Source organism: Carassius auratus, chromosome 19 (genome assembly GCF_003368295.1).
Source record: "Carassius auratus strain Wakin chromosome 19, ASM336829v1, whole genome shotgun sequence".
Classification (NCBI taxonomy): domain Eukaryota; kingdom Metazoa; phylum Chordata; class Actinopteri; order Cypriniformes; family Cyprinidae; genus Carassius; species Carassius auratus.
In genome coordinates this window covers 28,933,916-28,958,123 of record NC_039261.1, presented here as the reverse complement: position 1 = coordinate 28,958,123, position 24,208 = coordinate 28,933,916, and the positions used below count along the sequence as shown (strand labels likewise).

Genomic DNA, 24,208 nt, shown 5'->3' with positions numbered 1-24,208 from the left:
TTCTGTACTACTTACATTATCCCAAATCCAGAGAAATACGTTTTTTTTTAATTTTTCATCTTAAAATTAAATAGTCTAACATAAACACAACTGTAAGTCCTCACAGACTGAGAGATTGATATTATTCATACTATAAAAGAGAAATAAACCACCATACAAGACATTAATCCAAATAAAATAAAATAAAAATACAAATATATTCATGCAACAATAAACAATGTAGGGGATTAAACTAAATCACACTTATTAAACAAATCATAAATAAGCAATTTTAACTAGGGTCATTGTGTCACCAGCCAATGACCTCATAACCCCTCAATTTCCATTTTTGTTTTATAGAAAACATGGAAACACCAAAAACAATTTAATATGTAATGCGTTTTAATAGACCGTTGACAACCGCACAGAGTAGCATTTTAACAGAACTTTCAAATGTATCTAGTATGATAAAACAGGGCTGATTCCCCCCCACCACACATACTACAGCAGCAGTCGACTGTGGCATAATATGATGGTAAAACAGTAGCAACACTCGAGAGCTTGTTGATCTGTATGTGAGAACTTTTTACTTTTTTATTAACATTCATATTTGTTAGTTGACATTTATTCACAGCTCTGATGTGAAAAGTTTAATATTTCAATTTGCACACACTGACTGATGTTTTCAATTGGAAGTTGTAGATTAGTTACAAATGTGTAGAATGACATTCACATAAAGAAAATGACATACACAAATGTTTACGACATTTATTTTTGCACTTAACTTCAGTTTCGCTGCACAATGTCAAGTCGGCACTTAAAACCTCTCAGATCTGGCAGTACAAGTTCAAATCCTAGCACTTTGACTTTTGCCTTAAAAATGGTCTCTCAGTTTGGTTCACTAGGCTACTCAATCATGGGGAAGACTGCTGATCTGACAGTTGTCCAGAAGACAATTACTGACAGACTTCACAAGGAGGGTAAGCCACAAACATTCATTGCTAAAGAAGCTGGCTGTTCACCGAGTGCTGTATCAAAGCATGTTAACAGAGAGTTGAGTTAAAGGAAAAGATGCACAACCAACTGAGAGAAACGCAGCCTTGTGAGGATTGTCAAGCAAAATCAATTAAAAAATTTGAGTAACTTCAGAAGGAATGGACTGAGCTACCACTACACAACTAGCTACAGTTGTCGTATTCCTCTTGTTAAGACACTTCTGAACCACAGACAACATCAGAGGCATCTTACCTAGGCTAAGCAAAAAAAACGGACTGTTGCCCAGTGGTCCAAAGTCATCTTTTCAGATTAGAGCAGGTGTTGTATTTCATTTGGAAACCAAGGTCCTAGATTCTGGAGGAAGGGTGGAGAAGCTCATAGCCTAAGTTCATAAATCATTAGCTCATCCATGAACTTGAGTCCCATCGGATTGCATTGGCTTTGGGGATAAAGACCACAACTCCCGATTCCACTCTCAGTCATGGTGTCATTAAACTATGCCTTTGTCTCTTTGATAATTTTGAATACGCGCTCTCAAGCTGCAAAAAATACAAGAACACTTTTTGTGCGCAAAGAAAACAAATAATGACTTTATTCAACAATTTGTCTCCTACGCATCACCCAGCAGCGCCATTTTAGAGAGTATCACATATGTAAACAACGTATGCTGTTCTATGTCAGCAGCACCATACGTGTTTACGTTTTTTTTTTTTTTAACGTAAACAACATATCCACGTACGTAAGTTGCACATTTTGTTTATGTATGTGTTACTCTCCAAAATAGCACTACAAGGTGACATGGAGGAGACAAATTGTTGAATAAAGTTGTTATTTTTATTTTCTTTACACACAAAAAGTATTTTCTGAGCCTTGATCATGATTCAGGATTACATTAAAATTATATGTTACATTAATTACTTTATTGGAATTCCCCACCCCTGAGAATGAAAATGAGACAGTTCAGATATACAAGAAATGCCTGTCCCAGAATTAGGAAATTTAGACGTCAGACATGCAGCATATTTTGAATATTGCATATTTGTTTGCATCAAATAAATTACAGAATTACTAAAGGCTGTTTTTAGGGCAATTCCCAGGTATCCTGGGAGATACAAGTCATAAAATCCAAAATATCAAATATTTAAAAAAAAAATCATTTTAATATTTTTTAAGTCCAGATTATATAAAAGGCGACATTAAATTATTATTATTATTGTTTTTTTTTTTTGCTGATTATTTTCCATCCTTGCTTTTTTTGTTGAATAAATCAAAGTTTTCTGGGCTCAGTGAACATATTTGTTAATTCATAAACTTAAACATTACAAGTTAAATTAAAACTATAAATTGTGAGGGACCTGAATGGCACTGTTTATTTTTTTGATTTCGTAAAAGTGACAGCAGCTATGATAAAAGACACTAATGGTCAATAAATAATGATATCTATTACCAATTATGCACAAACCGCACAAATATTGAAAAAATTTAATATTAGCCCATCACATTTTAGAACTAGAACTGTAACTGAACTTTGGTATTCTATTGAATGAAGAATCATTAAAATGTGTCTTTGAGCTGCCAATGATTGTAGATAAACCTAAACAATGTTATATCCAACATAAAGCAATCTTATATAACTACCAAGCTGAAAATACGCAGGAGATACACAGCAGTATTAAACAATATTTTATGGAAGGGATATATCTAAAGACACCAGTTTCTGTTAAAGGAACATTACTAACCATGATCGTGCCAGTGTCTTTACCCTACAATTATTGTTGAATGTCACTGATTCATGTGTCAAGATGCTGAAACTCTAACCTTAACAAAAGAACATTTATAGAAAATGTTTTTTTCCCCTTTGAAAGCAGTAACATAATCTGATTCCCATGATTTTTACACTACATCCCAAATAAATAAATAAATAAATAACCCTTCGAATCAGACAAAAGGTCAGCTGTATTTATGATCTGTGATTTATTCATAAAATCTTTCCACAAATACATCTGTCATGCAAACAATGTGACATGAAATATCTTATATAACTTAGAAGCAACCATTATTTTCTCGAAGGAAAAATCAAATGTCAAACAATCCTTTCAATCCTTTTGCCATATTGAAAATAAACTGACTTCACTCAGTGCACTTTGTCTTGAACTTCAACTGTGATGAGTATTGTAAAATAATACATGTGAAAATAAAAGTATTGACACACAGTTATTCTAGAAGAATGAGCACAATTAAATTACATGAAAAGAATGATACATCAGACTCTTGTGATTCACAGTAGATTAACAGACTTTAATCAGGTTGTGTGTTGCTAAATTAAATAAAGACATCTGGCAGTAAGACCTTTAGCAGGTTTTGGGGTCCCAGTTGAAATTCATGTCAGGTGGTATCATGGGAGCAATGTACCCACACAGGGGTTGGTAGGAAGGGTTAGGAGCTCGTGTTTCAAAGCAGTTCCATCGTTCTTCTCCTTTCTTCTCACAGCACTCATGGACTAAAGTCATAGTGGAATATTCCTCAATACAGAAATAGGACAAGGCAGTTTCCCACTGCAAATGCAAAGAAAAAAAGACATCATTGTATTCTGGTTATCAGTGCTGTAGTTAAATAACTTCTTTTTGGCTCATGTACTCACCGCCTGTTTCGCACAGCAAAGGGTCTGTCCATTTCCAGTGGTCAAACCTCCATAACAGCACTGACCCAACCACGACTCTATTCTGTTTATTGCTTTTCCAGCGCGTTGAGCGTAAGCGTAACCTGATGGAGGGAAACAGTAGGCAGGATATCTGGGACGACCATTTCCATAAAGACAGGCTGAATTGAGATTATTAACCGAAGGTCTGGCTGGAGGAAAGGCTGATTCCATCAGTGTGTTAGGATCAATGATCTGTCCCCCTTAATGGAATAAAGAAAATATATAAATACATGATAATAAAAAAATACTTTTTAAATGTTTTACTATTTAAATGTATTACTGCAGAGAATGCAGTATCAACATAAAAAAGTGAAGAAAAAAAAAGTGAAAGTGACATTCAGCCAAGTATGGTGACCCATACTCAGAATTCGTGCTCTGCATTTAACCCATCCGAAATGCACACACACAGAGCAGTGAACACACACACACACTGTGAGCACACACCCGGAGCAGTGGGCAGCCATTCATGCTGCGGCGCCTAGGGAATGCTGCGGCGCCCACGGAAAACAACGTATTTTAGTATTTTTGTATACTTGTCGATACAGGAACTCAGCAGTCTAATAAAGAGGTTGACTGGCAAAAAAGTATTTTATGTATTTTGAAACTACAAAAATATTAAGATTAAATGTATTTAAATACTAAATACAAAATAGCATCTTGTATTTCAAACACATGAATACTGCCCATCCCTGCCACAAAGGACATTGTTAGAGAAATCTATTTATTTTCACATTTATTCTTTTAGAAGACGCCCCAAAATGAGAAGACAGTTTCATAAAGTTTTGTAAAATAAAGCACATACCTGCCAATGAAATTAGAAGAATGATTTTCAAAACCATTTTTTTTTAAGTTAAAGAAAATGTCCTCTTTGCAAATTTGCAGTCTTTTCTTCAGTCTTGATGGGAGCTTTAAAATACTGCAACAATACTGCTGTGTCTGGATTTAAAGGGTTGGAAAAGGAACGAGAGGCGGGTCAAAGCTGGTGGGTCAAGCAGAGCTTGAAGAAAAGAGATAAGGGCCTAATATTATCTGCCTTTATTTTGTATAAACTCCAGCATGATACTAATTCATACGTCAAAACAGTGGATAGTCAAAACAGGTATGTTCTTCAGCCCTATTCTAAAATATTCACAAATTTTTATCTAATTAAAATAGCTTGCTCAGTTGACAGAGAAAAACTCCAATGGCTTCTTGCAAACCAATCAGTTCTGCTAATAATAATGTGATGAAATGCATCATTATGCAGAAGATATGAGCGGAGTTCTCTGCATGAAGACCCACGGCTCGCAAATCAACGTGCTACTTATTTTCTTTGATAGAGTAGGAAGTTAAATGAAATTAAATGTGGAGGATGATAACTGTGACAAGATGATTCACAGGCCAGTTAACAGTGACAGGGTGCATGTAACTATGCGACAGAGCGCTCCTTTAAAGGGGTCAAATGACGTAGCTAAAAAATAACAATATTTGGTGTTTTTGATGTAATGAAATGTGATTATGTGGTTTAAGGTAAAAAAAAAAAAAGAACATTATTTTCCTCATACTGTACATTATTATTTGTTCATGTACCGCCTTTCCGAAACGCATACATTTTTACAAAGCTCATAATCCTGAAAAGTGACATGTATGCTGATTGGACAACTATCTAGTGCATTGTAATTGGCTGAATACTTCAAGCATGTGACAACTGTTACACCCCTTCCCATACTGTGATGCCATCTCCCAGCACGGCAAATCAAAACCAATCAAATCCATTACAAACGAGGCATTTGTTGCATCCAGTGGGGACATAATTACTGATTATAATGACTTTTACTGTTTTTTTTTTTACATGGTGCGTTGCATCATGACACATAAACATAAAACCATCAGTGGCAAATTCTTTAAATATGTAAACGTACTTACAGACTGAGTCAGAAGCTCCAGACTGTATTTGTAAAGTTGGAATTGCCCCACTTTTTAGAAACAGCCTTTGTGCACATTAGCATTGTATATTAGGGGTGTAACGGTACGTGTATTCGTTTCAGTACAGGGCTTTCAGTACGGTGCACGTGTGTACCGAATGACCGAATGCAATATTTTGTATATGGAACATAGGTTCATTTTCGTGTTTCCAAACGAACATATTAAGTGGCGGAAGTCTCCGCATTCAGCATAAATCCCGCCCTGCAGCTGATTCTGTGCCGGCGACACACTGGATGCATGGCGTGTCCGTTTTTAATTCGGCTCCCATGTTAACAGGAGCTTGCAGACTGTCTGTGTGAGACACGCGTGCATGCTAGAAATCGAACCGACGCCTATTTTTCATGCGGAAAATATGTTTATATGTCATTTTATACACAAATACATATTAATTCATGACACTTTGATGTTTGAAAGTCTATAGGTTGACATATATTCAGATATAAATGTAATTAAAAAAATTAATTAATAATTATCGATTTTCAAATATTGCACCTGTCAAACATAGTCTATTTTTCCGTCAATACTGTTGCAATATGCCAGTGTGCCACCAGCCTAATGTTTTCAAAAGGCATCACGCGAGTGTGAACATCACTACAACTAGGGAAAAAACGATGCAGCTCCCGTTGGCATTTAAACAGACATTTGCTCTTAATTCCAGTTATTCTTTTTTATTTTATATATATTTTATTAAAAAGTATTTTAAAAAAAGTGTAAACAAATTGTTTAAAAAAGTTTATAGTAATAAACAACCTGCAGCTTAATGTTTGCATTTCTTCCCTTTACTGTACCGAAAGTGAACCGAACCGTGACTTTAAAACCGAGGTACATACCGAACTGTGATTTTTGCGTACTGTTACACCCCTATTGTGTGTGTGTGTATATATATATATATATATATATATATGTATGTATGTATATATATATATATATATATATATATATATATATATTCTCTCTGATTTACATGGCATGCAAAATGAATGTAATACAGTATATCAAAATGAAGTGAGTTTATGACATGCTGGATCATATTTAAGAACATACATTTATCTCACAACCAACAGAGAATGCTCAGGTGAAAAAGGACACTGTTTTTGTGCCACTAAATCAAATAAAAATGCTGTGGTTGTCATATGGCATTTAGAAATCACATCTTTAACTGGTGAAGGAGTGGATGTCAATCGACCATGGCCTTCATAATAAAATCAATTGTATTATCTCTTGTGATTATTAATCAAGTTATTAACCTTATAGATTGTAGTTGATTGAACAAAGTTATTAGTTACCACATATTAGTAGTAAACACAAAGAAATGTATATTGCTGTTGGAATGTGTCGGTGTCCTTTTGATTTGAAGAAACGGGCTTCTCCATGTAGACTTCTGCTTTCTCCTCTCCAGTTCAGTCATCACTGATTGCCCGTAGAGGACATTGGGGCGCTTGCCTACGTGACCAATGTGTGCCCCAAACATTTAGGTTGTTTTATATGCCAGTATGTAAAAGAATATGCTGAATATGGTCTAAATCTTCTCTTCTCTTTCTCTCTGAAGGAACAGACTCCCTTACTGTGTGTTTTTGGAAGAGTAGCTGATAAGAGTAATAACGCAGCTACCCAGCCTTGACAGAGATCAGTGTTTCTCTATGTATGTGTGTTGTTATCTGTTCATGCAGGACCAGTTGCTACCAGTCTTCAGGGAGATTCACAAACGGCACCCATGAGTAGAGACTAATTGGATATCACCCTGGTGTCCAGAAGAAGAACATTGCGTGTGCCCCTTTAATCACTTGTCATTTAAATAACCTTCGGAGATATGCTTTATCAACTTTATGTACATCTGTTAAGAGTTTACTTGTTTTTCCGTAAACTGACCAATCGGAGTCCTTTTCACCTATGTGCTGACGTAATTAGTGACCTGTTAGAGGATAATTACTGGTGTTTCTGACATGTTAAAGGAAGCGGCCTACAAACTCTCTTGAAAGTGTTGAAGCTGACGTCTGAGTGATGTAACTGCAAACTATTTTCTTCAGTAAATATTTCTTCAGTTAAATCTATCTCTGACTGCTGGTCCTTGGGTTTAACTGTAAATTCCCCTACACAGGTGTTGGGGTCCCAGGTAAACTTGAATAAGGGACTTTCTAAAATGCTTAAAGGAGCTTAATGTACCAAGACAGAGATAAAGACAAAACTGTAACGCATATACTACGTGCAGATATGCATAAGCTCAAAATGTGAACACAACACATTATTTAGACGTTAAGCATTTTCCTCTCATAAAGAACATGCTTAATGTTCTTTATGAGAGGAAAGACAATGCCTCAAACAGGAAAAACCAGTTTCTGAAACAGTTTACAAATGGAGTGAAGAGGCCATCTCCACATTGCAGGACTGCTTTGTAACCACAGACTGGCAGATGTTTCAAGATACAGCAGGAGACAAACAGGAATACAAAGACTCTGTGATAAGCTACATTAACAAATGCACAGAGGATGTTGTTCCATCCATTAATGTTAAATCATTTCCTAACCAGAAACCCTGGGTCAAGGGTGAGGTGCAGGTGGTGACTGCTGCCTTCAACTCTGTGGATTTAACTGCTTACAAGAAGTCCAGGTATGACCTTCAAAGATCCATCAAATCAGCCAAAAGAGACTTTAGGGACAGAGTGGAGTCAGAATATCATGGCTCTGACCCCCAACGCATCACAACGTATCACAGACTACAAAGGAAGGAAAAGCAGTGGTGTGTCTTTGTCTGCCTCTTTACCGGATGAGCGCAATACATTCTATGCTCGCTTTGAGACAGACAATACATTTCCTGCTGTGAAAATACCTGCTGACATTGACACCTGCCCCTTGGTTCTAACTACACACGAAGTAAGTAAGGCCTTCAAGAGAGTCAACGGCCGCAAAGCTCCAGGTCCAGATGGCATACACGGACATGTCGTGAGGGCTTGCACTGTCCAGTTAGCAGATGTCTTTACCAAGATCTTCAACCTCTCCTTGAGACTTACAGTGATCCCCACATGCTTCAAGCAAACCACCATCATCTCTGTTCCCAAAAAAACAACTGTCTCCTGCCTGAACGACTACCTCCCTATAGCACTGACATCAGTCATCATGAAGTGCTTCGAACGGATAGTCAAATCTGCTCCTCTCTACCTGACACCTTGGACTCATTACAATTTGCTTACCGTTCTAACAGATCCACTGATGACGCCATTGCAATGGCCATACACTCTGCACTAGAACACTTGGAGGGAAGAGACACTTTTGTGCGGATGCTGTTCGTTGATTACAGCTCTGCATTTAACACCATTATCCCTACCAAACTTATAGCCAAACTGAAAAATCTGGGTCTTAACAGTCACTTATGTAACTGGGTCCTGGACTTCCTGACCGGCAGACCCCAGGTGGTTAGAATAGGCAATCACACATCCTCCTCACTTACACTCAACACTGGTGCCCCACAGGGATGTGTACTCAGTCCCCTCTTGTACTCCCTGTTCACATATGTCTGCTCTGCCAAGCACAGCTCCAACATCATACTCAAATTTGCTAACGATACAATTATCCTATTTTCCTATCAAAGTGATACATTTTTTTGATGCAAATATGAATACACCCTCCTGAAAGTCACTAAATAAATAAAAAATAATAAAAATATATAGGTTTAAGGCTATTTTGATCAACAGGCAAGTATACTGAACCAAAACTTTTAAAGGTAAGTAATTTCCTGGCAATTAATAAAAGTCTTATATAGCCCACTGAATCATACTCAGACTTAATGCTGGCAGCAGCGGGAGAACTTGGGAGAGACCCCCAGGTCACTTATTTCTTAGCATAAAAGAGGACAATGGTACAAGAGAAATACCAAATTATTGTTTTATGTGTGAAAATATAGCAGAAGTAGAACCAACATTCAAAAACAATGGACTTGTGACACAGCTCCTGAAATAATCAGGTCTTCACTTTAAGTTTTAATTTAATGATGGGTAAATTTTACAAATAGAGACTTCTGGGAATCAATACTCTGGTCTCAAAAGACCAATTCAATCATTTTGGATCCAAAAGCATCCATAATGTTCTGTTAATGCTAGAGGAGGAGTACAGTGAGAAGTGCTTGGTCCTCACAGTGACGTTCAGTGGTAGTAAAGCTTTAAAGAGGGAATTGTGCTTTATCAAAGCTGGCATGAATTCACACACTACTGTGGGATGTAATACAAAAAATTGAAATAGAAGATGCTACCATCCCTTCATTCCCTACATTATTGGGAAATTCAAGACTTTCTGACCCTCCATAGACAGCAAGGGTACCACGAATAAGGCAAAGAAACGTAGTAAGGAAATTGTTAAAATATTGAAAATAGAAATGTGACATCTGTGGATTGATCGTAATTTTATGAAGTTATGAGAATACTTTTTTGTGCACAAAGAAAACAAAAATAACAAAGACTTTATTCAACAAGTCTGCTCCTCTGTGTTATCCTAGCGCCATTTTGGAGAGATGCATGCATGTGCTTTCCTCTGAATGTAAACAAGCCGCAACATAAGTGCAGGAAAAGCATGATTATGAGTAACTCATGTCAGGATTTTCATTTTTGGGTGAACTATTTAAATTAAATAAAAAGTAAAGTGACAACTATTGGACGCTGAAGAAACGGATTATACACAACTTTAAATGTTTTGGTTCAACATTCTTACCTTAAAAATTGCCTTTATCTTGCACCAGAAAGTGTACTGAAATATTCTTGTGTTAATGAAGTCGAAAAACTGCAGAAACGTGTTTTTTAACTAGACTCTGATTGCAGCTTCTATATATCGAGAATATAGCACACTAGGAATTGCAGGATCTTGTACTTTTGTTAGTGCTTAACCTTTTTATTTAGATTTATTCTTTTTTTTTACACCATTTTCTTCCGTAAATATTTAGAAAACCTTAATATGCCTTCTTTGGGAAACTACAGTGCAGCAAAAAGAAGATGTGTCAAGCAAGCGGATAATGATTTTGCATGTATAATTGACATGGCCTTCAAGCTGGGTGTGGGATTCATGTGCCCTCTAGTGGTGCATATTGTGCTGGTAACTTTTAGGTAGGGTTGCAACAAGATATATAAGTGCTTTGACATTGGTATTTGTAATCTGTGGATTATAATTGCCTATAGACATAGCCTATAGAAGTTGTACAGCCTCACGGGAAAGTTCATTCTCATGCTGATCACGTTTATCTGCCGGAATGCAGCAAAAAATCCAGACTTTTATACACACCCTTAGTGAAGGTGTTTTGATTGAAGGTTTGAAGTCAGTAAACAGCAAAACAAGGTGTGGTGCAGATAAAAAAATACATACCTGACAGTGTGAGTCAAAAGAACGAGTTAAGGCCACAACCCAAGGGGACAAAGAATGTGATGCGTTTCATATTACAAAACAACAAAAGGCAGGATTGTCAACTCTCACGCATTTGGCGTGAGACACACGCTTCCAGGATCTGTCTCACGTTCTCCACGCTGACCATGTAAATCCCACCGAATTTACATCACTGCTTGCGATATCAAGCATTCTCAGCTTTAGAATTGTGTTAGATTTAATACGAAATTTAAACAATAATTACAATTTGGGCGCATTTAAGGTGGCGTAAATCGTAAAATGTAGCGCTTCAGTTAAAACCAGAGTCATTGAAAAAGAGTTGCAACAAGCTTTGATCCCTCCGGCGTCGCCGCGCGGTCACGTGGTTCATGGAACGCATCAAACAAACATGACGTGACTTATTGTAGTATTTAAGGTTAAAAAAAGAGAACGGGCTTTAAATTCCACTGCAAAGAGGCAAATTAGAATAATTTTTTATTCAAAAAAATAAATAATCATTTTCATTTGTAATGCCATAGTTAATCAATTATAGGTAGGCTGTATGGCTCTTTATTAAATTGTATCTAGAATATTGCAGGTCATACCTGCGTACTTATTTTAAAGTTTTTATTACAAGTTTTTAATTTGAAGAACTATTTATACATGATTAAACACTAGATTTTTTTAAATGCGAAATTTAACAAGTTAATAGGCTACATCCTTTTTTTAAATGATAGGCCTACTTTACATTGAATGGAAGCAAATACTGAATTTAACCCCAGGTTTAAAATGGTGCTAAAAAGGCAATTCCTTAAAATATTACATTTATTCATTTAGCAGACGCTTTTATCCAAAGCGACTTACAGATGAAGACAGTGGAAGCAATCAAAAACAACAAAAAGAGCAATGATATATAAGTGCTATAACAAGTCTCAGTTAGGTTAACACAGTACACGTAGCATGGGATTTTAACTAATATAATAAATAAAAAGAAAACAGATAGAATAAAAAAATAAAAGAATAGAGCAAGCTAGTTAGAGGTCTTTACACATACACACACACATACATATACAATTGCATAGTAAATGAAAAGAAAATAGAATACAAAAAGATTAGAAAGGTAGTTAGATTTTTTAAAGAATAGAATTAGAATAGTGAGTGTTAAAGTTAGAGGGTCAAATAAAGATGGAAGAGATGTGTTTTAAGCCGATTCTTGAAGATGGCTAAGGACTCAGCTGCTCGGATTGAGTTGGGGAGTTCATTCCACCAGAAGGGAACATTTAATATAAAAGTCCGTAAAAGTGACTTTGTGCTTCTTTGGGATGGCACAATCAAGCGACGTTCACTTGCAGAACGCAAGCTTCTAGAGGGCACAGAAGTCTGAAGTAACGAATTTAGGTAAATGGGTGCAGAGCCAGTGGTAGTTTTGTAGGCAAACATCAATGCCTTGAATTTTATGCGAGCAGCTATTGGAAGCCAGTGCAAATTGATAAACAGAGGTGTGACGTGTATTCTTTTTGGCTCATTAAAAATTAATCTTGCTGCCGCATTCTGAATTAATTGTAAAGGTTTGATAGAATTGGCTGGAAGACCTGCCAAGAGGGCATTGCAATAGTCCAGCCTGGACAGAACAAGAGCTTGAACAAGGATTTGTGCAGCATGTTCCGAAAGAAAGGGCTTGATCTTCTTGATGTTGAATAAAGCAAATCTGCAGGATCGGACAGTTTTAGCAATGTGGTCTGAGAAAGTCAGCTGATCATCAATCATAACTCCAAGGCTTCTAGCTGTTCTTGAAGGAGTTATGGTTGATGTGCCTAACTTGATGGTGAAATTATGATGGAACGATGGGTTTGCTGGAATCACAAGCAGTTCTGTCTTGGCAAGGTTGAGTTGAAGGTGATGGTCCATCATCCAGGAAGAAATGTCAGTTAGACAAGCTGAGATGCGAATAGCTACCGTCGGATCATCAGGATGGAATGAGAGGTAGAGTTGAGTGTCATCAGCATAGCAGTGGTATGAAAAGCCATGTTTTTGAATGACAGAACCTAATGATGCCATGTAGACAGAGAAGAGAAGTGGTCCAAGAACTGAGCCCTGAGGCACCCCAGTAGTTAGATGTTGAGACTTGGACACCTCACCTCTCCAAGATACTTTGAAGGACCTATCTGATACGTAAGACTCAAACCATTGAAGTGTTGTTCCTGAGATGCCTTTCGCCAGTAGCGTTGATAGGAGGATCTGGTGGTTAACCATGTCAAAAGCAGCGGACAGATCAAGCAGGATAAGTACTGAAGATTTGGATTCTGCTCTTGCCAGTCTTAGAGCTTCAACAACTGAGAGCAAGGCCGTCTCAGTTGAATGTCCACTTCTGAAGCCAGATTGGTTGCTGTCAGGAAGATTTATGTTTGTGAGAAATGTAGAGACTTGTTTGAACACAGCTCGTTCAAGTGTTTTTGCAATAAAAGAATATATAAATATATAAATATTTTTATTATATTTATATGATAGGCTACTAATCTATTCTATCTATCGGTGGATACAAATTTACAGTTGAATTATGGTGACTATACGTGCTCTTTTCCCCGGACATCAAATTTTTTTTTTCAATTAAAAATCAAATTTTCTGTGCTAGATGTTAAGTTTTATGAAGGACGTCCATGTACGAGCTAATAAAGCGCATGTCATGTTTGCGCCTCTAGCGTCACAAAAAAAAATAAGCACAAATAAACATTTCTTTCAAACTATCTTTCCGGATACAGTCAGGCATGTGCAGAACAAACAGATGAGCCAATCCAACTCACGCCATTGGGCGAGTCATATTCGTGGTGAAGGTGTAGGAGACGATCATAACATTGCTATTCTAGCTATTATTACGGGAGGATTTAGAAAGCTACCAGCAGCAGAAAATGTGTGCATTTGAAAAGCTTTTTCTGGTGTCAGAATAAAAAAAATACTAAGTTGCAATTTCCTTGAACTTACCAGATGCTGTTGAAAGAACAGAAGACCAGAACAGCAGGAGGCATAACAAGGTGTTATAGCAGCGCACGTGCCAACCGGACGTGCGTTGTTCATTTCCACTTGTGTAGACATACAAAGTTTTTACTACGTAAATATCCTTCTTAACCGCTGCAGGTCTCATTTAAGTTTGAAGAGGGTTAAGGTTTTCATAGCCAACCCACAGGCTACAGCGATCCGAAAGACTTCAAGAGTAGCCTACTAGGCTGAGAATAAACTACCGAGCAAAATTCAGACGTGTACAACAAAGGTAGGCTATTCATGCACAACAATAAAAGAGTGAAAGAAAAAAAGCAGACTTAAATTATGGTCAAATGTCTTTCTTTGGGTAAATCGGCCACTCATTATAAGGAGATTAAAAAAAAAAAAAAACGAAATGATTCTGCTTAACTGGTCAGACAGGTCATCTTGTGAATGAAAGAGAAGTAACGATTAGCCTGCAGTACAAGTTGAATGTAAGAGAAAAAAGGGCGTAAAGAAGGAAAATTATTGTTTTAATCTTGGTCTTTTTATTGTTTGCTTTTTCTGTGATTTTCCTGGCAGAGGTGAGTTTAATAATTGTTCTCATCTAAATGTCTTATTCATGTTTTCGAATTGTAGTGCTAAAATTAGTAACAAGCCTTTGCTATTTTTATATATTTGTCAACTGTTACTCTAATACTATTAGCGATTTAAGACAAGCGCACGCCATCATTGGTCAAATAATTATCAGATGGAGCTCAAGACAAAATATTAAATCACACGTTAATAATCGAGACTGCGGGATGTTTTGCATTTTAACGTAATGACCTACTTCGAGAGCTAAAAACAGTTTGAGGAGACTAGATTTGTCTGAAGTAGCCTTTAATTTAAGGGCAGCAAAGGCTCAGCCCGCAACAATGTAAAATAAATAGCTAAGGTATGGAAAAAGCCTGTGACTTAGACCATTGATAATATTTTTGGTTGTAAATTATTATTATTAGTTATTATTTTTTTTAAATGTGACATTATGACTGCAAAATATTGTTTTCTTTTTGTATTTTCCTTTAGGAACCAAACACTTATTTTCATCATATGCATGCATGTTCTTCACTTTGGATGAAACAAAAATGATATAAAAACCTTATTGATACAAGAAAAACAGTGATAGGAAATTTGAGAATTAAAACCATTAATTAACATTAATAAGCTCATAAAAATATCTTTCGGACATATACATACAATGGAGAGGAAATCATGCTGGTCCCTGATCCTGTGTTTAATAATATTGGTGATCACAGGCTTGGTAGGAAATATACACATTAACAAGGAATTTGTGAACAAACTTACAAATGAAGTAGAGTTCTCAGAGAGAAAGGAGAGACAAAAAGATCTGGATATAAAGGATTATAGTTTAGCAATTGAACACACACAGAAGGAAATTGACAGTGTAGACAAGGAGGTCAAGGAACTTCAGGATGAGGTCGGGAAGTTGAACACTGCTAAGGAGGAAAAGGACAAAGAAGTTAAAGCATGCAAGGATTCAGTGGTGAGTGAAAAAATATTGACAAAATTTTACACGACATATGACAGTTTGGTATAGTGATGTGAAGTATTTTCATATTGTTTGATATGGGGTGTGCAAAGCAATGGAACGCACATTTAAAGCAGGTTTAACAAGAATTGAACTGGCAGTAACCACACAAGTCAACCAATTCAAAAGAATAGGCCTAACTGAGTCATAGATCGCAAACAGTCTTGTATGTATTCATTCATTTGTTTGGTTGTTTTGTTTTGGTATCTGCTTTAGCTAATGCTCAAGAAACGTACCATGCTAAGACCAGAGGGGGTGTTTTATCTAACAAATGTTGCAGTTTAGCTCTGTTCTCATTTCCTAAAATCTGCCAATGTATTGTGTTTCAAAGGCCGTGTTGAGTAATGACGTCGCAGCCGTGGAGAAAGAGAAGAGTGACATTGAGGGTATGTTTATGTGTTTAGCAAGGACCCCCCAAATATGATTTAATCTGATAATGAAGGCAATTAAATATTTTCATATATAGAAACCTACTCGTACTGTGTGAGTAAATATATATGCCTACATTTCTTCTCATATGTGTATATAGCCCTTGCAGGAAATGCAAAATGTTAATAATTTTAACAAATTAAGAGAGGTATTGAAAATTGCTTTTATTTAGTACTGTCCTGAATAAGCTATTTCACACAACAGGTGTTTACATATACTCCAAATGAAAAATTATAACTGATGACCCGTTCAGAGGTTCACATACCCTTGAATCCTAATACTGTGTCATTACCAGGATGATCCACAACTGTTTGTGATAGTTAGCACTGTGTCACCTTCTTGAGCATCAGTATATTTTAAACCGAGGTATACTGAGGCTTGGGTTGCAAAAAAAGAAAAAAAAAACCCATAAAAAGCAGGCACACATAGACCAACAAAGAAAAGAGATGCTTATATAACCTCTTTTGATCTTTTCAGGTAATTTTGGTGTTGAAAAGACAAAATGGAGTGAAGAAATGAATGGTCTTAAACAAAAGTTACAGAACCAAAGTCTAGTCTGTGCCTTTGTGAATGCCACTGCAGAAGTCCTCAAGGACGAACCTACCATAAAGTGAGTTTTTGAGGATATGAATGCATTCACAATATGAACACTGATCACTAAATTAATCTTGATTTAAGAGTTTGAATTAATCTTAAAATCTGTCTTTTCTTTCTTTATTACAGGGATCTTTGCCCTCAAATTCAAACTACAGTTCAAGTTACTGTCAAACTGTGAAAGAATAACAGCAATCTGAATTCAAGACAGCGTTCTATAACAGGAATTAAATTTATTTCTAAGATTAAATAGACGACCTAATTGAAAAAGTATTTTCTCAAGGGTTAGTGTTGTGCCTTATTTAGACTGATTAGGCAGCTTTAAATGACTGATTTATACTGAACCATCTGTATCTCTCCAATAGACCTTCTGATGTAACATTACAATTTTTTTATAAAGTTATTAATTCCCTATTATAAATCGGTCGTTATATTGTTGATAAAGTGTAAACTGCTTCTGTTAAAAGCATCTGCTGAATGAGAATGTTAATGTATCTCCTCTTAATAATATTGGATTAACATATAAAATGAAAGCATTTATATATTTTGATTTAACATGATAGTTTCTTCAGTATCAATTTTGTAAGTTAGTATCTTCATAATTGCTTAGATATATAGATTCTGGGGGAAAATGCTAAGTGGATGCCTTTATACTGTTTATACTTTTTATTACAACATGTTGCTATATTGTACTATGGTTTTATTAAAAGGAAAATTATTACTTATTTCCTGTCCAAAATCCTATTTCCTGTCTGTGTAAAGTAAAACATTTTAACACAAGTAAAAGATTTTTGCGTCTCTTTCGCTTATTCAGCCTCAAACGAACAAACTCTCTCATTCTGACCGCCTGGTCTTTGCTGCCACCTAACGGGCAAGAGCTAGAAAAGCCAGAGAATTTTCATTGTGATGTGACAAACTACTTAAAAAATTAATTTCTTAATCTCTGTCAGGAGGTTTTCTTTGTTGTTTTTGATGTTCATTCCAGTTTTATGCAATAGCTCTTCGATTAGCACTTCAGATTTCACTATGCAGATTAATAAGAAACACAGTATGTAGTAGTTCTACCTTGAATGGGTCATTCTCACTGAAATCAATGTTTTCTCACTTTCAAAGCCGCGGCACTTAATGTTTTTGCTCCAGTGCTTAGTTTAGACATATCAGTAATGTGATGTATACCTTTCAGTAAGTTTAGTTCAGAAAAGGATCCTCCTCTCTTAAGACCAGAAGATTCACTTCCATAAGAGCCAAAAGCACAGCCTTGTACACATGTGGAGTATTGAGGGAGTGAACATCTGTCTGAAGATGGTGTGGTCACCCGTCAAGTCTGACTCACCCCCCCCCCCCCAAAAAGACCGGTTTAATGCATCTTTACTTTTTCAAATATAATACAACATATTTAAACGTCAAATTAACACTTAAACAAGCCTATTTACTATTACTTGTTTGTGCAGAAATCACTGCAACAATGCTAGTGTGTCGCTGTATGATTGTGGTAAATCATGCAGCCTCTTAGTTGCATGTTCCACAATCAATTACACACCAATTTAATAGCTGCTTCACCAATTTTGTATGCATAGGTTATTGCATTTCATATCCATATTCATTTCATTTTAATTTCACAAAAAAAGAAAAAGAAAAAAAAAGCTGGATGGAAATAGCAAGATCCACATAATATCTTCCATACAATAACAAACACTGCCATGTAGATTATCTAAATTTTTAATTGCTGAGGTGTGTTTTTCCTCCACACGTTTGGGTGTGGTTATGTATCCCGTGTGTGCGCTTTCTCTCTTCTCCTATCTTTCTCACTCTCTGCTTCTTTGACAGTGTCGGATTACGTGGTGCTCATCAGAGAGTGTGCTGCAGACAAAAGAGCAGAGTGAAAACTGCTTGAGGAGGCTCGCTTCTCCCCTGCTCCAGGCCTGTGTTGAGTTTGTTGATGGTGATGCAAAGTTAAAATGGTTGTCTGAAAAAATAAAAATAAATCAATAAACGAAAATAGACAAATGTACGGGAGATGAATTAAAAACTAAATAAATCATCTCAGCTTGCAGGAACAGCATGTCCATCTCAGGCTGGACTTTTATTTGAACTCCTTGGTCAAACTGACATCTGAAATCGGAAGTATCTAGAAAGGCCCAACCTTAAAATCAATTCAAATATACTGTAGGTATATGTGTTTTTGGTCAGTAAGATTAAAATAATATAATACTTTTATTCAGCATGGACTCCTTACATTAATCAAAAGTAACAGTAAAAACTTTTAAACACTTTTAAAACGCTACCCTTTTGAACATTATACTAATCAAATAATCCTAAAAAAGTAGTTTCCACAAAAATTTTAAGGAGAACATTCATTTTCAGCATTCCTGTTACAAACAGTAAGAAATGTTTCTTGAGTAGCAAATGAGCCTATTGGAATGAATTAGAATGTTTTAAAACAGAACAAAGTCAACATTGATTTTAATGTAGGCTAATCTGGATGAAATGTAAATGAAAATCACAGAACAATACAACATCTATAGTTTTCCACTTATTCTAATATTTGACATGCTAACATACATTTTCACTCCTAAAGCCCCTATTTTACGGTGTGAAAAAATACTAAATGTGACATTATAAAAATAAATATCCTTAAAACATTTCAAATCTCTAGAGGGGCTGCAGTCACTCTACTGTGAATCATGCCTAAAACACCAATTAGCTGTCAACATAATCAATAAAATTCAATTATATTTCATTACTTAGGGCTTAAATGAACAAAAAAGCCTACTTGTTGATCAGTAGTAATTATAGTAAAAAATGCAGATGAGCTGAAGGCCACTGTCAAAGAAACCTGGGCTTCCATTCCACCTCAGCAGTGCCACAAACTGATCACATACAGTATTGTTCAAAATAATAGCAGTACAATGTGACTAACCAGAATAATCAAGGTTTTTAGTATATTTTTTATTGCTACGTGGCAAACAAGTTACCAGTAGGTTCAGTAGATTGTCAGAAAACAAACAAGACCCAGCATTCATGATATGCACGCTCTTAAGGCTGTGCAATTGGGCAATTAGTTGAATTAGTTGAAAGGGGTGTGTTCAAAAAAATAGCAGTGTCTACCTTTGACTGTACAAACTCAAAACTATTTTGTACAAACATTTTTTTTTTCTGGGATTTAGCAATCCTGTGAATCACTAAACTAATATTTAGTTGTATGACCACAGTTTTTTAAAACTGCTTGACATCTGTGTGACATGGAGTCAACCAACTTGTGGCACCTCTCAGCTGTTATTCCACTCCATGATTCTTTAACAACATTCCACAATTCATTCACATTTCTTGGTTTTGGCATTTTTGATATCACCCCACAAGTTCTCAATTGGATTAAGGTCTGGAGATTGGGCTGGCCACTCCATAACATTAATTTTGTTGGTTTGGAACCAAGACTTTGCCCGTTTACTAGTGTGTTTTGGGTCATTGTCTTGTTGAAACAACCATTTCAAGGGCATGTCCTCTTCAGCATAGGGCAACATGACCTCTTCAAGTATTTTAACATATGCAAACTGATCCATGATCCCTGGTATGCGATAAATAGGCCCAACACCATAGTAGGAGAAACATGCCCATATCATGATGCTTGCACCTCCATGCTTCACTGTCTTCACTGTGTACTGTGGCTTGAATTCAGAGTTTGGGGGTCGTCTCACAAACTGCCTGTGGCCCTTGGACCCAAAAAGAACAATTTTACTCTCATCAGTCCACAAAATGTTCCTCCATTTCTCTTTAGGCCAGTTGATGTGTTCTTTGGCAAATTGTAACCTCTTCTGCACACGCCTTTTTTTTAACAGAGGGACTTTGCGGGGGATTCTTGAAAATAGATTAGCTTCACACAGACGTCTTCTAACTGTCACAGTACTTACAGGTAACTCCAGACTGTCTTTGATCATCCTGGAGGTGATCATTGGCTGAGCCTTTGCCATTCTGGTTATTCTTCTATCCATTTGATGGTTGTCTTCCATTTTCTTCCACGTCTCTCTGGTTTTGCTCTCCATTTTAAGGCATTGGAGATCATTTTAGCTGAACAGCCTATCATTTTTTGCACCTCTTTATAGGTTTTCCCCTCTCTAATCAACTTTTTAATCAAAGTACGCTGTTCTTCTGAACAATGTCTTGAACGACCCATTTTCCTCAGCTTTCAAATGCATGTTCAACAAGTGTTGGCTTCATCCTTAAATAGGGGCCACCTGATTCACACCTGTTTCTTCACAAAACTGATGACCTCAGTGATTGAATGCCACACTGCTATTTTTTTGAACACACCCCTTTCAACTAATTCAACTAATTGCCCAATTGCACAGCCTTAAGAGCGTGCATATCATGAATGCTGGGTCTTGTTTGTTTTCTGAGAATCTACTGAACCTACTGGTAACTTGTTTGCCACGTAGCAATAAAAAAATATACGAAAAACCTTGATTATTCTGGTTAGTCACATTGTACTGCTATTATTTTGAACAATACTGTACATGCCACACTGACTGCTTAAAACATAACAATTCAGTTTTTTAAGTCTGGGCAAGACTTAATACATAAAATATGTATCCAAAGTTTTTTAATACTGTGCAACAGAACAGAGCATTCAGATTTGTACCAGATTTTTCTCAATGTAATTGTTTGTGAAAGTCTTAATATTAAAAGTCTTAAAATTTTGAAAGGTAGTGTACTTCATTAAATTATTCTTAGTTCCAAAACAATTCATCGCCCCTTTTTAGGTTCTATTTGAAGAACAAATACATTTTATTCTGCACACTTGTCTAAAACTGTAATATATCATGCTTATAAATTTCAGAAAAACTTTGTAGCAAGAGAGGTTAGAATGAATGTGTGTGTACAACAACACTGTGCAGCAGGTGTGTTTGCATTAGCAGTGCTGTAAAGATTGAGACAAGGCAGACAATGAAAGGCAATTGAACGAACACAATCTTGTCTCCAGAACACATCCAGAAAGATTTCCATATTCACTAATGAATGACAAAAAAATACATTCAGTCAGACACACAGAGGTTGCGAGAGCGATCAATGACGTCAAATACTCTGCAGGCATGTTAGCATGTGTGTGCATGTGTCTGGAAAACACAGCAGCATGTTATCTGTGTGCATGCAGCCAATACTGTGTGTACAGATGCTGTTTAACACACACACACACATGCAGACTCAGACAGTGACGTCAACCCTGATGATTAAACACAATCCACCGAGTGACCTCTCTGATATCAAGTCAAATATCATCAGCATCTAAGAGTTCTAATGTGACCTCCGACCTCTGAAAAGGCAATGTATGAGGTTAGTATAAACCAGAAACAGACACCTTTGTTACAATTATGTAACCACTGAAAAAGCAATATCTAAAAGACAATTTTTTTTTTTGCAATTATAGTTAGAAAAAAAAATATAAGGAGAACAAATATCATCAGCATCTAAGAGTTCTAATGTGACCTCCGACCTCTGAAAAGGCAATGTATGAGGTTAGTATAAACCAGAAACAGACACCTTTGTTACAATTATGTAACCACTGAAAAGGCAATATCTAAAAGACAAATTTTTTTTTTTTGCAATTATAGTTAGAAAAAAAATATATAATATGCTGTATATTATTAATATAATATAATATAATATAATATAATATAATATAATATAATAACAAGACTTACATCAGTGAAATGTGCAATGTTGGCAGCCATGGTTCTAATATATATACATATAATATAATATGAGTTACATTAATAAATATATTAAATGTTTTGCAGTTCCTGAAGCCAATTTAATCTCTTTTTTCTCTAATTTCTCTTTTTTTCAGTTATGGTTGTAAAAATGAATAATATAATAGAATATAATAGAAAACTTGGTAATTTAGGTAAAGTTCACCCATCTTATCAGCAGTAAAACATTCTGTGTGCACAGAAAGAAAGAAAAGAGAGAAAGAACAGAGTGAGGGTAAACATAAATGACAGCGGGGGAGAGGTGAAGACGAGAGGAGAGAGATGCAGGTATATAAAGCTGCTGTGTGACAGAGCATCAGTGGAACACATGAACACGTTTCCAGACAGAGAACAGAGGACGCAAACAAGAAAAGAGGGGAAAGGGAAGAATCCTCAAAGGTAAGATACTGATTTAGCTTTCTTTTTATATTATATGATGCTAAAAGTGTCTATGTGACACTACAAGGATAATTACATTTCAGAAGACATTATTATGCAAAACGTTAAAAAAGGACAAGAAAAACACGAAATGATAAATAGGAATAAATTAAATGTTGTCTTGTAAACATTTTGTATGTAATAAATGATACTTTTATCCACCATGTAACAATAGTGACATGATATACATGGGATAACAGGAACAAAGCCAAACTTTTAGTTAATGTTAAAGTTTAGTTAAATTAATGCCATGTAATCATTCATTTTGTACTGCATTTGAATAAACACAAAATTCTATTTTTAAAACTATTAAATTCCCTCCTAATACCAAACTTGCAGTATCCTATCATTTAAATCGGCTTATAATTATTTTTGAAGCATTTTTTAAAAACAAAATATCACTAGTAGCTCACAGTACCTGAATCCAATAATTCAAACGGCTGTGAATAAATAGATCTCATATACGCTCTAATTTTTTTTCTTGTAGACATGCAGCCAAACGAGATGAACGTTTTTCTAGCTGTGTTTTGCGTGCTCAGCATCCTCCAGCTCTGTGACGGAGTATCCAGCAGTGGAGAATGCTACTTCAACTCAAAAGGTAAACTGGACAACACAATACAGTACAGGTTGGGCTAAATATGATGTGTTGCCTAAAGTGTTAATGATCACCATTTTGCTGCAGCCAGCTGTGAACACAACGGCCGTGTATTTGACATTGGGGATGTCTGGATAAATGATGAATGCTTCCAGTGTGTGTGTTTCGAGCCGTTTGGAGTGGGCTGCTGTGAACTGTGAGTTTCACGAGTCACTACACACATGCAGGTCAGCAGCTGATGTTGAAGCTCATTGTTTTTACTGTCCTCTAGTGGAAAGCAGCCAGTCGATTACCCACCCTGGTGCGAGGCCATTAGGAAAGCAGACTCCTGCACAGTTGCTGTGGTGATGAAGGCCAACCATAAACTTCCCTGTCTGTTTGGAGGGAAGAGCCGCCTTTGGAAATCAGAGAACGACGCACTCTTCTAGACTACACTACTGAATTCACTCATGCAAAACACTCATTTAGCCCAAATATACAGATTATTCACGATGTTTAGCCCAAATATACAGATTATTCACTATGTTTAGCCCAAATATACAGATTATTCACCATGTTTAGCCCAAATATACAGATTATTCACCATGTTTAGCCCAAATATACAGATTATTCACTATGTTTAGCCCAAATATACAGATTATTCACTATGTTAACAATATAAGAAATGTACACACATCGAACAAAAGTTGGGGTCAGGAAGACATTTTAGGGTTTTTGAAATGAGTATTGATTTAAAATAACTGTTGCCTATTCTATTTTAATGTATTTTCAGTCTTTAGTGTCACGTGATCATTTTAATATATATTTGGTGCTAAAGTAACATCTCATTATTAACAATGTTTAAAATAGCTTAATATATTT

The 24,208-nt window shown here is 36.0% G+C and overlaps 2 protein-coding genes across 3 annotated transcripts; one reads left to right on the top strand and one right to left on the bottom strand.

Moving 5' to 3' along the window:
* Positions 1 to 2,700: 2,700 nt before the first annotated feature.
* LOC113120134 (extracellular matrix protein 1-like) lies at positions 2,701 to 14,149 on the bottom strand. Of its 2 annotated transcripts, none has more exons than XM_026290069.1 (3): positions 4,479 to 4,576; positions 3,617 to 3,876; positions 2,701 to 3,530 (listed from the first exon to the last, which is right to left on the bottom strand). In XM_026290069.1, exons 1-3 carry the CDS (start codon positions 4,513 to 4,515, stop codon positions 3,327 to 3,329), a joined length of 501 nt encoding a protein of 166 aa, XP_026145854.1. In that variant the 5' UTR covers positions 4,516 to 4,576; the 3' UTR covers positions 2,701 to 3,326. The 2 variants fall into 2 exon arrangements, with proteins under 2 accessions (XP_026145854.1, XP_026145853.1); XM_026290068.1 differs by lacking the exon at positions 4,479 to 4,576 and adding an exon at positions 13,960 to 14,149 and having other exon boundaries at positions 2,706 to 3,530.
* Positions 14,150 to 22,578: 8,429 nt separating this feature from the next.
* LOC113120133 (prostate-associated microseminoprotein-like) lies at positions 22,579 to 23,870 on the top strand. The gene is made up of 4 exons (XM_026290067.1): positions 22,579 to 22,713; positions 23,240 to 23,350; positions 23,435 to 23,543; positions 23,619 to 23,870. The coding sequence occupies exons 2-4, from the start codon at positions 23,242 to 23,244 to the stop codon at positions 23,773 to 23,775; spliced, it is 375 nt and encodes a 124-aa protein (XP_026145852.1). The 5' UTR covers positions 22,579 to 22,713; positions 23,240 to 23,241; the 3' UTR covers positions 23,776 to 23,870.
* The last annotated feature ends 338 nt before the right edge of the window (positions 23,871 to 24,208 follow it).

What these genes read in the sequence shown, in the direction of transcription:
- LOC113120133 (XM_026290067.1), top strand. Translation starts at nt 23,242, where the DNA reads ATGCAGCCAAACGAGATGAACGTTTTTCTAGCTGTGTTTTGCGTGCTC. An exon ending in ATGCTACTTCAACTCAAAAG is followed by an intron (nt 23,351 to 23,434) that starts GTAAACTGGACA and finishes ATTTTGCTGCAG; the next exon opens with CCAGCTGTGAACACAACGGC. An exon ending in GGAGTGGGCTGCTGTGAACT is followed by an intron (nt 23,544 to 23,618) that starts GTGAGTTTCACG and finishes ACTGTCCTCTAG; the next exon opens with TGGAAAGCAGCCAGTCGATT.
- LOC113120134 (XM_026290068.1), bottom strand. Translation starts at nt 14,119, where the DNA reads ATGAGACCTGCAGCGGTTAAGAAGGATATTTACGTAGTAAAAACTTTG. An exon ending in TGTTCTTTCAACAGCATCTG is followed by an intron (nt 3,877 to 13,959) that starts GTAAGTTCAAGG and finishes TATTCCATTAAG; the next exon opens with GGGGACAGATCATTGATCCT. An exon ending in TTTGCTGTGCGAAACAGGCG is followed by an intron (nt 3,531 to 3,616) that starts GTGAGTACATGA and finishes TTGCATTTGCAG; the next exon opens with TGGGAAACTGCCTTGTCCTA.